Source organism: Varroa jacobsoni, unplaced genomic scaffold, assembly GCF_002532875.2.
Source record: "Varroa jacobsoni isolate VJ856 unplaced genomic scaffold, vjacob_1.0 scaffold_1090, whole genome shotgun sequence".
In the NCBI taxonomy this organism is placed as follows: Eukaryota; Metazoa; Arthropoda; class Arachnida; order Mesostigmata; family Varroidae; genus Varroa; species Varroa jacobsoni.
Window position 1 is genome coordinate 48,491 of NW_019213992.1, and position 13,310 is coordinate 61,800.

Sequence of the window (13,310 nt, forward strand, 5' to 3'; positions counted from 1 at the left end):
ATAAATTAATTCGAGTGATTTTTCCTCTGCTCCTAAGGGCCTGCCTAGGTATTATATTTTCAGACTAAATGATTACTTGAAATTTTGAGATTACTGAAAACTTGAGATTTCATCGTCTATTCTAACTCCGTTGACCAGTTGTAGAGAAACTGGCATTAGAATATAGGAAAACAATACAAGCTAATTGTGTAAAGTTCGCTCAACCTTTGTTTTGTCATTGATTTAATTATATTTTATAATTACTATTTTATATTTATAATTTACGTTTATATAGAAAGCAATACAATTAGTGAACTAGTATCCAATTTAGTGTTAAGCAGACCCCATGTGTCTTTCGTGTTACTAAGTTATTCCTTTTCCAAGTGGCTCTTTGGATAGTCCTAAAAATAAATATGCATTAACAGTGTCGAAAGCATTATTTGCTATGTGAACTTTACGTTATACTTACGATGACGTTAGAAACTTTCTCATCGATTCACATCGACCGCTTCCCGCAGTTTCTCTGAAGAAGAACCCAAATCGCGCCTTTCTACTCTATATACAACCTAACGTTATGGCCTGAAACACCCCCCTGAGGTAAATTGAGGTCTAATATATTATCAGTGGATCTAGTAGGCTCCAGTAGCCTTGTGCTACACAATCGTATTTCTTCGTATCAGTATTACATATTACAAGCATTCATACACGCACACATACACAAATCAGCCGAACAAATGGAACTTGGAGTTATATGAACTTCACTTACCTGTGAGCATCATCCCGGTTGCAATGAAAGCCTTTACTCAAAGTTCGAAGTTGATTTGGTTTTTGTTAGTTACCAAATCGGTCGGTTTTCAATGAAATCGAACTTTTCGCTACTCTCAGTGGAATCTCTTTTAGCGACACCACTTGATACACTATAGGTTATATATTGCTACCGACCTGAGTGCAATAGTTCATTTATTAGACACGAGTCACACTTAGTTCTTGTCCATCATATAACTGTGTCAACATAAGCAGATGCGTTTATGAATACTAGATGCTGGAGAAGTCACTTTCTCGGTTTATTTGAAACTCGTTTGGCTCGTCGACCCATAAGAGGGACATATCCTCCTATGAATGAATGTATAAGCGGCGCCGGAAGCTAGTCGGTCGATTGGGTTTCGCAGCGCAGAATACGACGACCTTGCCATTAATTGGCACAACACTGTTTGCAGTGGGGTTGCCCGATAGAGTTGGGACAATCGTACAGACAAAATAGTACTGGTTTACTTACTTGATTCTCTCAAGGTGTCGCTTAATCACAAGGAACTTTTCATTCCAAAGCACTATCATTACCGAAGCTGTTAAGTGGCGGTGATGCCTGTCAAAATAACGAATGTTGTTTATAAACGACCAAGAACAGGGAAAGGCCGGCAGGGGTTTGTCGTTTCTTCCGGCCGTCTTCCGGCTCCCGGGTCCGTCAGGAACAGCTTTACCCTGTGCTTGTATGCCTTTCCGGAGATGGCTATCCTTGACTCCCTGCAGGTGCTGCTATGGGTTCTAGTATCGCTATTACTTTTTCGTTGTCGTTGCCGTGTCCGCTGTCGACGTGGTCTTTCACGTCGTTAAAAGGGGAGAATCGTTGGGGGAAGTTAGGGTGATTGATAACAACGCCTTACGGTACTACCCCAAGCTCGGTGGAGGCCAGCGCGCGATGTTTTGTACACTACGGCTTATATACTTATACTTCAACTGATCTATTCTCCGTCCGTCGGATAAGGGGGAACCGGGCAACCGCGACGTTTGCAAACCTTTCCACAGATTTCGACGGATGTCGACAGCGTTACGGTAGCCAACACACGGAGGAATTTACTCACACAGTCTGTTCACCATTTAGTCCAGCTACGGGCCGAACAGGCATGTCCAGTAGGCAGCGATCAGGCCTCACGTTTCTTGATGTCTTTGTCGCGGCCCCTTTCTTCCCAACAGTCTTCGACGGCAGCCGAGATCGTCTCACTCTCTTGCCAGTGCTATTTCGGTTAATCTTTTAGTCAATAGGAGCTGGTTGCGCCATCTAACTATAGCGGCCCGTTGATGTATCCTGTTGGAATCGCCGTTCGCTCCTTCATCCGTTTCTTGCTTGATGCTAACGGCGTCAGAACGTTGATCCTGCTAATCCTGGCCCGTTGTCGGTCTCCGTCGGTCGGTCGGTCGGTTTCGTCGTCAGTCGATCGTTTCCTGCAATGCTGCTCCCGTACGTCCGGTGTGTCCTGAACACGCCAGCCTATTGGAAGTACTTACTTCCTTCCGCTATAACCAGACCTTAGTGTGGCTGCTAGTAACCCTGACGACTTGGCTGGTTGGCAGGAAGGTAGGCTCCGAGGCTGGAGCTGGTCCGAACATTTTCTGCCCTGCACATATCGCCGTTGCTAGCGCCTGCAGCAAATCGAAGACCGCAGCCGAGGCTGACGCGACCCTAGCTGTCAGCAGCTGATGGTGACGCATGCGCGAAGTCGCACCCCCTGCTCCGGGTCCTGCTGCAATCTCACTCAAAAGAAAAGCTAGCGCAGCTAGTAACTTGGCTTGAACTACAGTCTTGAAAAGATGAGCAGGGGTAGCAACCGTAGGAGTTTCTATAGGGGTCTAGGGGGCTAAATAGGGCTGGGGAAGTGTTTGGCGCAGGCCAATCAGAGACAACGAAGCAAATTCGTACGGGGTGTTAGCGGCGGCGGGTCCGCAGAGGTTGGCGCGGGAGAGGACCGCAGCAAAGAAGGCCAATCAGATAGCAGAGCACCGTCAGAAGCACTGTGTGGGCATCCCTAACTCCGCCTTCGGCCCGGTGGTGCTCGCTGAGATGCTGATAGCGGGGGCTATACCCGAGTCGTTGGCGATATTCACGTCTCTAGTAAGCCAGGCCTTTAGCCCGTTGCTAGTAAGACCACTGAGGTGTGTCTCCAAAAAGCTCATAATGGTGTGTGTGCCCGTGTACGAGAACAATATGACGCCTGCCTTGTATGTACATGCGATTGCAACTGCCACGTTCGTCCATTGAACTATAATGTGCGACGTTCCGCCTGCAAAGCGCTGCTCTGATAGACTTCGTGGTGCAGATTTTCGACTTCGGAAGCTTTTGATAATTCAGAGTAAGAAGAAGGGCAATGAGACGATATCATTGTGCTGTTGTGGTCGACTGGGATCGCATCGGAATAAGCGTGGACACTGCCGCTGGTGCGGGCTGATGTTGACGTTAGCGCAATTGGCCTTAAACAATTTAATGAGAAGACTGTTAGTGCAGCGGAAAATGACTTTTGTCCCGGACCTGGCATCCTCTACTCTACAATGGAGTCCAGCATATCTTAAGACTCAAGGGGACTTTTGATCTCATGACTTGACAAAGCTTCAAGGTCGCCACATAAGTAAGCAATTGTGACGTCTTTAAACTATAGGGTAAAGTGATCTATAGTCTCCTTGTCGACGATAGAAATAGAGAATAATTACAATAACACAGTACGTAGGTTGGTCTAGTTTCCGCTTTGCAGGTCGGGTCAAAGTTTGATTCGAGGGCAGAATCGGGATATTGCTCTCAGATCTCGCTGAACTAATGCCAGCATATGGGCAAAAATTTCGAAAGGTAAACGCATGTTAAGGTCAATTGCACTCTTTCAACCCTAACTTATTCTTTATTAGAAAGGTTGAAGGCTTCTTTTGATGGGAAAATCAGATCCACATTTTCTAAAATTAAGGTATTAGGTCGTTTACTTTTTAGTTTTATGCGAATTGTTAAATACGTTTTGTGAAAAGTGGATACCCAAATACTGTAAAGTAAGAAGTAATTGATAATAATAAACTTAATTATTCTTATCTATTAAACTTCCAAATTTTAAATCCTTTAGCAAGACCTATCTTCATTCCATCTAGAGTAGAATTTGTCCCACATTGGCAACTTAAGCAAACTTATAACGGAAACTTGTTGTTGTTATATTATGCACCGAATCTAAACCTTTACAATTAACGCTTAACGGCTTTCGATTGTCTGTTGTTTTTCCTTCCAGGAGAAGTGTCGATAATGGCGTGGTAAAACCCGTGCCTATTTAATTTAAACTCTCAAGTTTTAGTTTTTACCTCAACTTACTTATTGTGATCACAGTTTTGCTTAAAGCAGCCTATTTGCTTTAAGCTGCTGCCGTATGCCTGTATCCAACGCTTTCACAAGCAGCTATTACCAAACGCTAAAATTGTCTAATATGATATTTCTATAAATATGACCGTCTAGCATTCCTTTCGAGCCTTAAGCTATTATTAGGATACCTAAAATATTATAAGATCGACATTGCATCGTTTTTGAACATGAGTTCATTATATAACTTTTGCTTGTTCGTTATGAACGGTCTTGGATGCCCAGAACCTTGCAGGCCATAGATAACCAGCGTCCAAAATGTGATCTCCATTGTGGCTGTTAGGGCAAAAATAATTCAGGCTGTTAATTTCTCATTCAACGTAAATTGGCAATCGGTTTGGGAAAACAAGTGCTTCCAACGTTGGGTTACTGGCTATATTCTTTATTTAACCATTGTTCCCTCTAACTTCAACCGAGCCTTAACTAATATGTAATGTTTGAAAGTTCCCATTTTACATAACGGAAATTTTACCAGAAAAACATTGCCTTATAAAGCAGAAGTTGACTAGAAGTGTGATATAAAGACGACGGCAATAGAGGGCGCAGATTCATCACTACTCGAAAAGTTCGCGCCTTTTCGATTCTCTAACGAGCGATTCAATCAATAGGCATCACACGATTTGTAAACAATAACATGGCTTCCTAAGTGCCTACCACATATTGAGGCCTAATTGGCCACGCTGAACTCTCAACACAGGGCTCTCCTAGTGAAACTCCTGATCATGTCGTGTCAGGCGCGTCACTCTCTCTGACATGGGCACCTCATTAGACTTCATTCGACGCTACAGATCCAGAGTACAAAACGCATCCTACCGAGGAAACGTCGCGTTTTCACTTTCAGCTAATTTTAGGTTCATAAAGTCCAGAAAGCAACTGTGAAAGCAAAGGCATACAGGTTCAACACAAAATACGACGGTTCCCGTTCCAAAAGCAAGCTTCCATTTGAACCACTACTCTGACAGCCAATATGAATTGCTATGGGACCGCTATCGTCAAAGGAAACCTTTTTTTTTTGAAGGCAGTACACATAGCACGAATCTAACGCTATAGATTTTAAGGACGCGTGGTACCACACAAGATGAACCGTAGTCGTTCTAGTGCAATGGGTCGCAACCAATATTGGTGCCACTTGTTCAATCGGTAAATAAATCGTGGTATCCTGGGGCTTTCGGAGAAAGCCCTCCAGCACAACATCACAGTTATTTAATGACACCCTGTAGAAAGTTGCCTTTTGGATTCATACATAGGTCGCACCACTGGCCTAGTGGTTACACTGGACTTCATCGGCCTGCGAGTGAATCACACTGTCGCTACCTGTACCTTAGCCGAGCACAAAATTAAACTTTTTGCCTCACAGCCAAACGTTCTTTTTCCGGATTTTACTAAACATTTGAACAATATGAGCTTGATATCGGCGCTAACCGCTTTTGCAAAGAGTCTAACTCATCTATCAGCCGCGACCTGAGCTGGACAGCGTTAAGAGCAAGCAGGTAAACAATCTCCTCGAATCCTTCCCCGGAAACGAAAAAAACATATAGACCGAATGCAGTGGTTCTAAGGAAAAGTCTGTTTGCAGTATACAAAAAACCCTACAGTGATCATATAATAATATAACATGTATACCCTGGACCACGCGCAAAAATAATAATGAGGAAATAAATGCCATTTAATTGTTACTTCATTATGGTATCGTTATAACGTCGCCAGTTATTCTCCGTAGTAAAAACGTTACATCTTTTTTTACCTACCCAGATTATATCGTATGTACAGGGCTCAGATATTTATATCATGAATTTTTTTTACTAAGGCGGGTAACTGAATCTTGCAACGAAAGGTACTCCAGACACGGTAAGCATCAAGCAAGAACTTGACGGGATTTGTTAGTGATGGAGAAAGTTACGGACCAGACGCGATAGTGAAACGCCTAAAGTCGGCGACGATACCTAAGAAAGAGATCTATGATAGAATTATTAGCGTCTGACATCTTGGAAGTGGATAAGGGCAAGACTGCGACAGAGAGCAAGCAATTCAAGTGAGGCACCGAGGCCATTTGCAAATACCCTGCAACTCCTGCCGAACACCTGCTTTCAGAGTAGTATTCATTGTATAAATCCGACAGGTGATGTGGTGCAAACATCTGTCGATAAAGGAGAACAAAGCAGATGTAAGATAATCTTCACATTATATATTCGGGCGTATATTTCTGCTCGCTCGTATTACGTGCGGCGTCAACCAATGGCCTTTAGATCAAGACTCGTTTGTAACTTCATTTTCGATTGCATCTCCGCGAAGCTTTCATGAGACTAAATCACGAGCGATTTCACTTTCGTTTGGTGAATAACCGCAGTACTAGCTCTCACACTTTAGTCCTCATAGGTGAAATACGAGCCAGCTTTTACCTCAGATGCCGGATATAGCCGGCGCGGCGGTCGAAACTTAGCTCTGATGCGGGGAGATGATGTCCACTAAGCTTTAAACTCGCAGCGGCAAATGCGATCACTTCGAGATCATTACAGCATATCATCTACACATATATATAATCTACTGTCGCATGCGATAACCGCAGACTATACGCAGTATCAACCCCAACAGAAGCTGCCTCCGACCATCGATTAGGCGGCTAGACCCCCGACCCGGTCGGCCAGAAGCGATAAAGTGATCCTAAATACAAATGAGGTAGTGCGTGTTCTCTGTGCTAACGAGTCGTTGACTCGTGTGCTCGTGAGCTCCTCACAAACTGCTCGCGAGTGTTTCGAAATCGCGGGAACGCTTTGTGGAGCAGTACCATATACTTAGTAGGAATGAGAAAGGGAGACGAAGGAGCTAGCTTTTAGAAGAGAATTGAAAAAAGCCCTGTCTCTCTCTCTCTCTCCCTGCTTCAGAGAAGGTATCTGATACCCGGACATCTTTCTGTCGATCTGCATCAGCCATGGTAGGCAGATATGGTTTGTATCGTAGTCAGACGAACTAGAGCTTGTTGCGTGTCAGGTAGTACACCAGCGGTTCTGACGATCAGTGATATCAGTATATCGGGTATTATTAGAAGGGCGGAAATGTCGCGGAAGGAGAGCGAGATAGTACAGTGAGTTGTTTGAATGTTATGGCCATGGGAAATATTATGAAGTAGCATATCTAAGTCGAGAAAGAATGGGTAAATGATTAAGTAAACAAAAGAAGTCGTACTTAGAAAAGGATATATAAAGAATACATAATATAACATGACAATTATTATTAGTAGTAAAACAGCTGATGGTGGTAGTAACTGAGGTACGGCGGCACTGTGCTAACGGCTATCGCTAAACGTAAACACATGAGCAGTAGTGAGGTGAGGTCCGAGTTTGAAACCAGACGTAGACAGATGATTGATTCGCTCTGCTGTGAGGGGCTACCAGCCACCCCCTAAAGTGGCAATGTTTCCTGGCGCTGATAAAATCAAACGGAGCAGAATTTTAAGATTTTTTTCTACTTAGTAAAAGTCGTAGGACCATAGCCAAGAACGAATACTGTCATACTTTTGAAAAGCGTTGGGCTGGGCGGTCAAACCCGTAAATTGCAAAAAAAATTTTATACTTTTCTAGGCCATCCGCCAAAGATGCTATTCCTCTGCGGAGTATAAACAGGCGTTGGGGATGGTTTTCAATACTAGTAAGTGTTCTGAGCGATGATGTCACCCAAAAAGAAAGTCTTTAACATCAAGTACACTTAAGCGAAGCCTGCTTGATATTGAAGGTAGCAGCTCGGAATTGCCTGCTGTTTTATGTAATGCGGCCCACTGGTGGTCCCAGCCGTAAACCTCGAAGCATTCACTTTATAGTAGTCGTTACGAGGAATTTTGTTCAGGGGTAATCTTTACCCCTCGACATGCACGCATTCACTTTGGGGCAAACAAAATATTACTTTGTTGCGTGAACACTAGCTGAAATACGCAGTATCGTTGATATGGTAGCCGGTATACCGTCGTACGTTAGTACGAAACACTGAAATTAGGATGACCCTGAAAACTTAGAGCGTTTGCTTTTTCTTTTTAGGCAAAGTATATGCGCTTCAATATTATATTACGACTTCAATATACGGACATCATTTAAACGTTTTACATTGACAAAATTGCTACCGCAGTGAGAGCGTTATTCAGCCGGGGTTATACGATGCGTAATATCGTTACCATTGCCCAATTCACGAAACACATCAAAGGAGAAGGCTTATTAAAATATAGAATTTTCGTTTATTTCACAGCAAATACATCGCAGATAAATATATGCCCCAAACAGACTATCTGTTCTGTTCGGGTAAGGCCGAATATTCATCACCTTAGGTCGAAATTAAACGTTACGTCATGTAAACAAAATATATATCCAACCGGAGATGATTTTAGATCACATCTAGACGAATCAATCGTATACGATATTTACTTTGATTGTTATAAACAACGCCAATCTACGGGATAAAATATTCTCGTAATAATTATCCGTACCGATGGTGGGGACTGATCGATGCTCAAAGAACATGTGGATTTTCCGTCGTTTGTTTATTATCCCCCATTCCATCTGACACATAAACAATCTGGTCAGCTTCACTCCCAGAAGTCCACTTTTCGAACAGCGTTGACAAGCAGCTGCTGCTATGCAAACGTGGAGATATCTCGTAACGGATAGCAAAGCGAAATGAATACGCCGTCAGACCTCTTCAACTGGGTCTGTACATTTGTAACGCTCTGTAACAGTTGGAAATGTTAGATAGGTTATATCGCCAGGGGCGAGAGGGCTGTAGTACGCTGTAGGTAGGCCGAGACCCACCTAACTGTAAACGAACATGGGGAATCTGGGCATACGATAGTAGCTCTAATATCTTTCTCTGTTTGTCTACGTGGAGCTGATCACTGGTCTGCCCTATGTATATCGTGGCTTGGTGTAACGCCAGCCCAGAGATAAAGAGATACAGCAGAGGACACAGCTTCACTTACTTCAGGAGAACAACGCGTTTAGGGCTGTGCGATTTCGACCATACTAGCTTATTTGGTGATATAAGTAGCTGAGCAAATCAACGCAGAGAATTAACAATTTAACGTAATGATACACAATATCTAGTTATAAAAGGGTAGATGAGCGATTGGCTTCTACTAAAGAATATACAAAATATGATAACAATCATATATAAAGATTGCTTTATTTAGAAGAAAAAAAAAATATATATATATATATATATATTTAATCGCTGGTATGCGTTCCAATTCCGAGAAAGCTTATCTGATATACTTGGCAGCAACTACCCTTATATGTGTGCATATGGTTTGCATTCAATATGTTTCTGGAAATATACAATGCGCATGGAAGTCCTTGAATGAAGTAAATGTTTGTATGCTTCGACGGGCAGTGCAGCCAGTACTGTTGTAAACAGGAGCATCACTGATGTGGCGAAGTAAAGACGACGAAAATTTTGACTGCGGCAAAATGCTTTCGTAAAATCGTTGAGGTGCTATTGCCGCTGCAAGGAAACTCATTCTCCTACTCAATATTTCTGTTCGTTGTCCGCATCAGCGCCTGGAGTCGAACCTTTACGGGCCTCTGGGCAACAATCATCGCACCGTCAGCATCGTCCCAGACACCTTGTTTCCTCTTTGCCGAAATCCATCATTGAAGCCTGTGGTAGCGACGTTTGATAGGCTTTCGATGTCGACATCGAAAACTGCGAACAAGAATGAGGTTATGCTGTCCAAATTCTTTCCTGTCACTAGCGATGCTTGTCGCATCCTGTCGTCCTGTACAAAATATCCCCACGAAAACCCCGGGACGATCTTTTATTTCAGTCGTCATATTCCAACAGCCTAACACCGGCTTTTGCCTCTTTTCATTTGTCGATTATCCCAGCACAATTTCCGTACTGAAGTTCAGAGCTACGAAGCCTATTCTCGAGACTTGGCTTCAAGAAACCGAAGTCCTGACCCGAGTCATCAGATCGTATTCTGTCCATCTCGTCTGCCTGTTGTGCCGGCGGTTCCCCACGAGTGCGTTGTTCGACTCCGCCAATGCGTGTCCATATCTAAGTTGAAATACTTTGAGAAGCTGCGCCCTGTCGACCGCCTCTTCGAAAGCTATCCATTGCTTCTTGTTGAAGGGCGCGTGTGCGCCAAATTTCAAATCAAATACAAGACAACTGAAGCGGGAGTCTGGGCAATTCTAGGCTAAGTAAATGCGTGTTACATTTTGAGCCCATCGGTCCGATGACGATCTATAACTGATCCACTTGTCATTACACTGACGTTACCGACAGGCAGCAACTTTAGTTCGTGTCTCAGATTCAATGAAAACCTTCGGATTCATAGTTTAGCTGGACGAAATATCGTTCGGTTCGAGTTCTTCTCCTCGGCAAGACCGTTTCGATAACGAACTGGTGGAAAAATAACGTTTGGTGAACGTTAATAGTTAATTCTGCTGAAAAAGAACATTGTGGTACTCACTCTCATAGAGCAATAGTCTATTCCGCAGCCATGAGATTCTGTTGCGGTAACCGACGCTGGATAACGTGCTAATAGCAATGATAATGCCTATGGAACTTCGCATGCTCACTCAGTCAAACCTGTAAAAGGTAGCGTGTGATAGCAAGCTACGAATTACGTTCGAGTAAATGAACTTCATTGGATAAGTCAAGATACTCATAGCAGTACCGGCTGCACGCAGTTACCTTTTTCATATTAAGGTGATAACTTTTCACCTCGTCATCGTCGGAAACGACGATTAATGCCCTGAAAGCTGTCAGGTTTTAAACATTTGCCTCGTGATGATACTTAGCGGATTGTACATACGAAGTAATTGCATAGTAGTTCGATCCCTCATCTTATTAGGACTCTGTAACGGTTAGAAGAGGCTGTATTGAGTGGAGAATAGTTTGGAAAATCGTGCTAATGGCCGACGATCTAAGGAAGTCTTTAGCGGTACTGCCAATAGTGAAAATTTGAAACGTTTAATTTAGTCAATAGAATCATTCATTATGCTCAAACCGTTTTATAGCTGGGTGGCGTAGTCCGAGACAAGTGGTTGTATGCTATTGGTTTGACTTAGCACATTTCATCCCTCCACAGGAAGTGGGGGCTGCCTGGGCAACCGGAAACTGGGAAATGGGCAGGTATGGGACCCAGCAGACCTGGGCCATGCCGTATCCCTGTAGTTGCTGAGGTTACGCCTGACTTTCATAGCCCACCCGAACAACCTGGATCCCAGACAAAACCCCTATGTACAGCCCCAGCCGCTAGATCCCTCGCAAGAACAAATAGGTGCAGCATTTCAATCTTTGAATATTGAAGATAGTCGTAAAAACCTATTGAAAACCGCGATTTCCAATGTACCCTCCCATTGACTAAAGATTTTGAGGGTGTGACAAGGGGCAAAGTTTTACGTAAAACATCTAATTAACTTCGCAAAAAATATATGTCAATACACATTGTTAATCTATTGCATATAAAAATGCAGCAAAAGAAGAACTACCTGTAAGTCAAACAATGAAGGTTTCAGTATCGACTCCGGAAAATACCCGCAGAGGTTGCGACAACTGTCAGAAGAATCCTATTTTTACTTAATCAACTTCGACGAAACATTTACCTTATTAACTTCCCAGGTACAGCGTTATTATAAAATGTGTTTGCTTTGTCCTTCCTTCATTAAAACGCAGCCAGCAGCCTATAGTACTTACAAGAAAATATGTTTGCCACCAGGAACTCGCGGCCAAGCAGGCACTCATCAATGTCCATGAGTAGTCCGTACCACGCTGCTTTTCCCGCAGTGTGGGGTGGATCGTCCCCGGAAGCTTCCCGAACCTAGGCGATAGGGGACGTCTGCTCAGGGAAGACAGAGACCGGACGTGACGTCAGGGAACATCCGATTTCCTCGGCATGCAGCCACGGTATCCTGCGGTATGTGACCATACTGTCAACTGTGTTTGAGGAACTTATCTGGTTATAGCATCCGAAGGTGATCGGGTGTCCTTCAAGACGCGCGATATGGTTCCTCATAGCTTTACTGAAAACAGTTTTATCTATAGGTTAGAGAAAGTTTATAGATTGGTGAACGCGCGAAAATGCATAAATAATTTTCGGAAATAATATATTTATAGTATTTTCTTTAATCAGATTTAGTATTCCCTATGTGCCTACCTAATTTGACGTAAGCAAAATCTTCCACAATGATTATTTTCTCTATATTTGTGGATTGAGCAAAATATTTAAAATAAAAAAAAATACGGAATTTAATAAATAGAATAGGGAATGCGAAATAGCAAACCGTATGTCTTGCTTTTGCAGCATTTGTCAATAATCAAATGATAGTTGTTAGTCTGAACAGTTGTTGATGCTGAACGTTGTCATTACGTGACGTGTTACTGCTGTTACGTAAAAGATAAGGCTGCACACGTCAACTTGACGTGAAGTAGGGGTTTCACAAATGTGAAGTTTTCTAGCAAAGAATTAGACAGCGAGTATTTTGTTCCAACCGCGTCGCGATGTCAACAATGGGGTATATCACTACGTTACAGATACATTTATGCGTAGGGGTCGCGTTGACCCCGTTATTGCTATAGGAATGTATTTAGCCTTTAATAAAATCGGATGCCATCAGTGAATTGATACAACAATATGTTGACACAGGAGACAGAGCTGCGATCTTATGAAGTGATCGTGTTCACGCTTAGAGGACGGAACGTGCGGAAACAATGCCCTCAGACTTCAAGCTTGCGTGCTTAATTGTTTCTGTAGCAAGGTGAAGAAAAAGATTGTATTCGAACGATCTATTGGCACTAATAGCCGTATGGATTACCCCATGCCTCACTGGTGTGATCGCATCCCAGCAGTCTCCGGCAGGTGTCTGCAAAGCTAATAGTTCATTGCGCGTAAATTATACCTAATATATGAATTTTATTCACACAAACTATTTCAAGTATGTATGAGCTCTTTGTCAGACTCTAAATTCTTGCGGCCCCTTTTTCCTTAATCTCTTTTTTCAATCAGAGGCTTCATTGACCGTCATCATTTGAGACAAGTAGAATCTGTTTGCTCACTTCCCTATAATGCATAATTGAAGTAGTCAATAGCAAGGCTCTGAAGATGTACGCATATTCGTCTGCGGTAAGACTTCAGATTGATAAGTGCCCATGTACATATACTGGATACTAGAGAAGGGCCGTTCTC

The 13,310-nt window shown here is 43.1% G+C and overlaps 1 protein-coding gene and 2 long non-coding RNA genes across 3 annotated transcripts in view; 1 reads left to right on the plus strand and 2 right to left on the minus strand.

The window, feature by feature from the left end:
• LOC111266494 (uncharacterized) overlaps window positions 1-2,464 on the minus strand; it is a 7,988-nt gene extending 5,524 nt beyond the window's left edge. Inside the window, exon 1 of the mRNA XM_022844020.2 lies at window positions 746-2,464. Within this exon, the coding sequence (XP_022699755.1) occupies window positions 746-758 (13 nt within the window). The 5' untranslated portion in view covers window positions 759-2,464. The remainder of the gene's footprint in view (window positions 1-745) is intronic.
• A 386-nt stretch (window positions 2,465-2,850) lies between these two features.
• LOC147752676 (uncharacterized) lies at window positions 2,851-12,407 on the plus strand. Its single transcript, XR_015313479.1, has 2 exons — window positions 2,851-3,377; window positions 11,844-12,407. It is a non-coding gene; the product is annotated as an uncharacterized LOC147752676 (long non-coding RNA).
• LOC147752677 (uncharacterized) lies at window positions 8,333-11,904 on the minus strand. The gene is made up of 2 exons (XR_015313478.1): window positions 11,822-11,904; window positions 8,333-8,849 (listed from the first exon to the last, which is right to left on the minus strand). It is a non-coding gene; the product is annotated as an uncharacterized LOC147752677 (long non-coding RNA).
• Window positions 12,408-13,310: the final 903 nt, after the last annotated feature.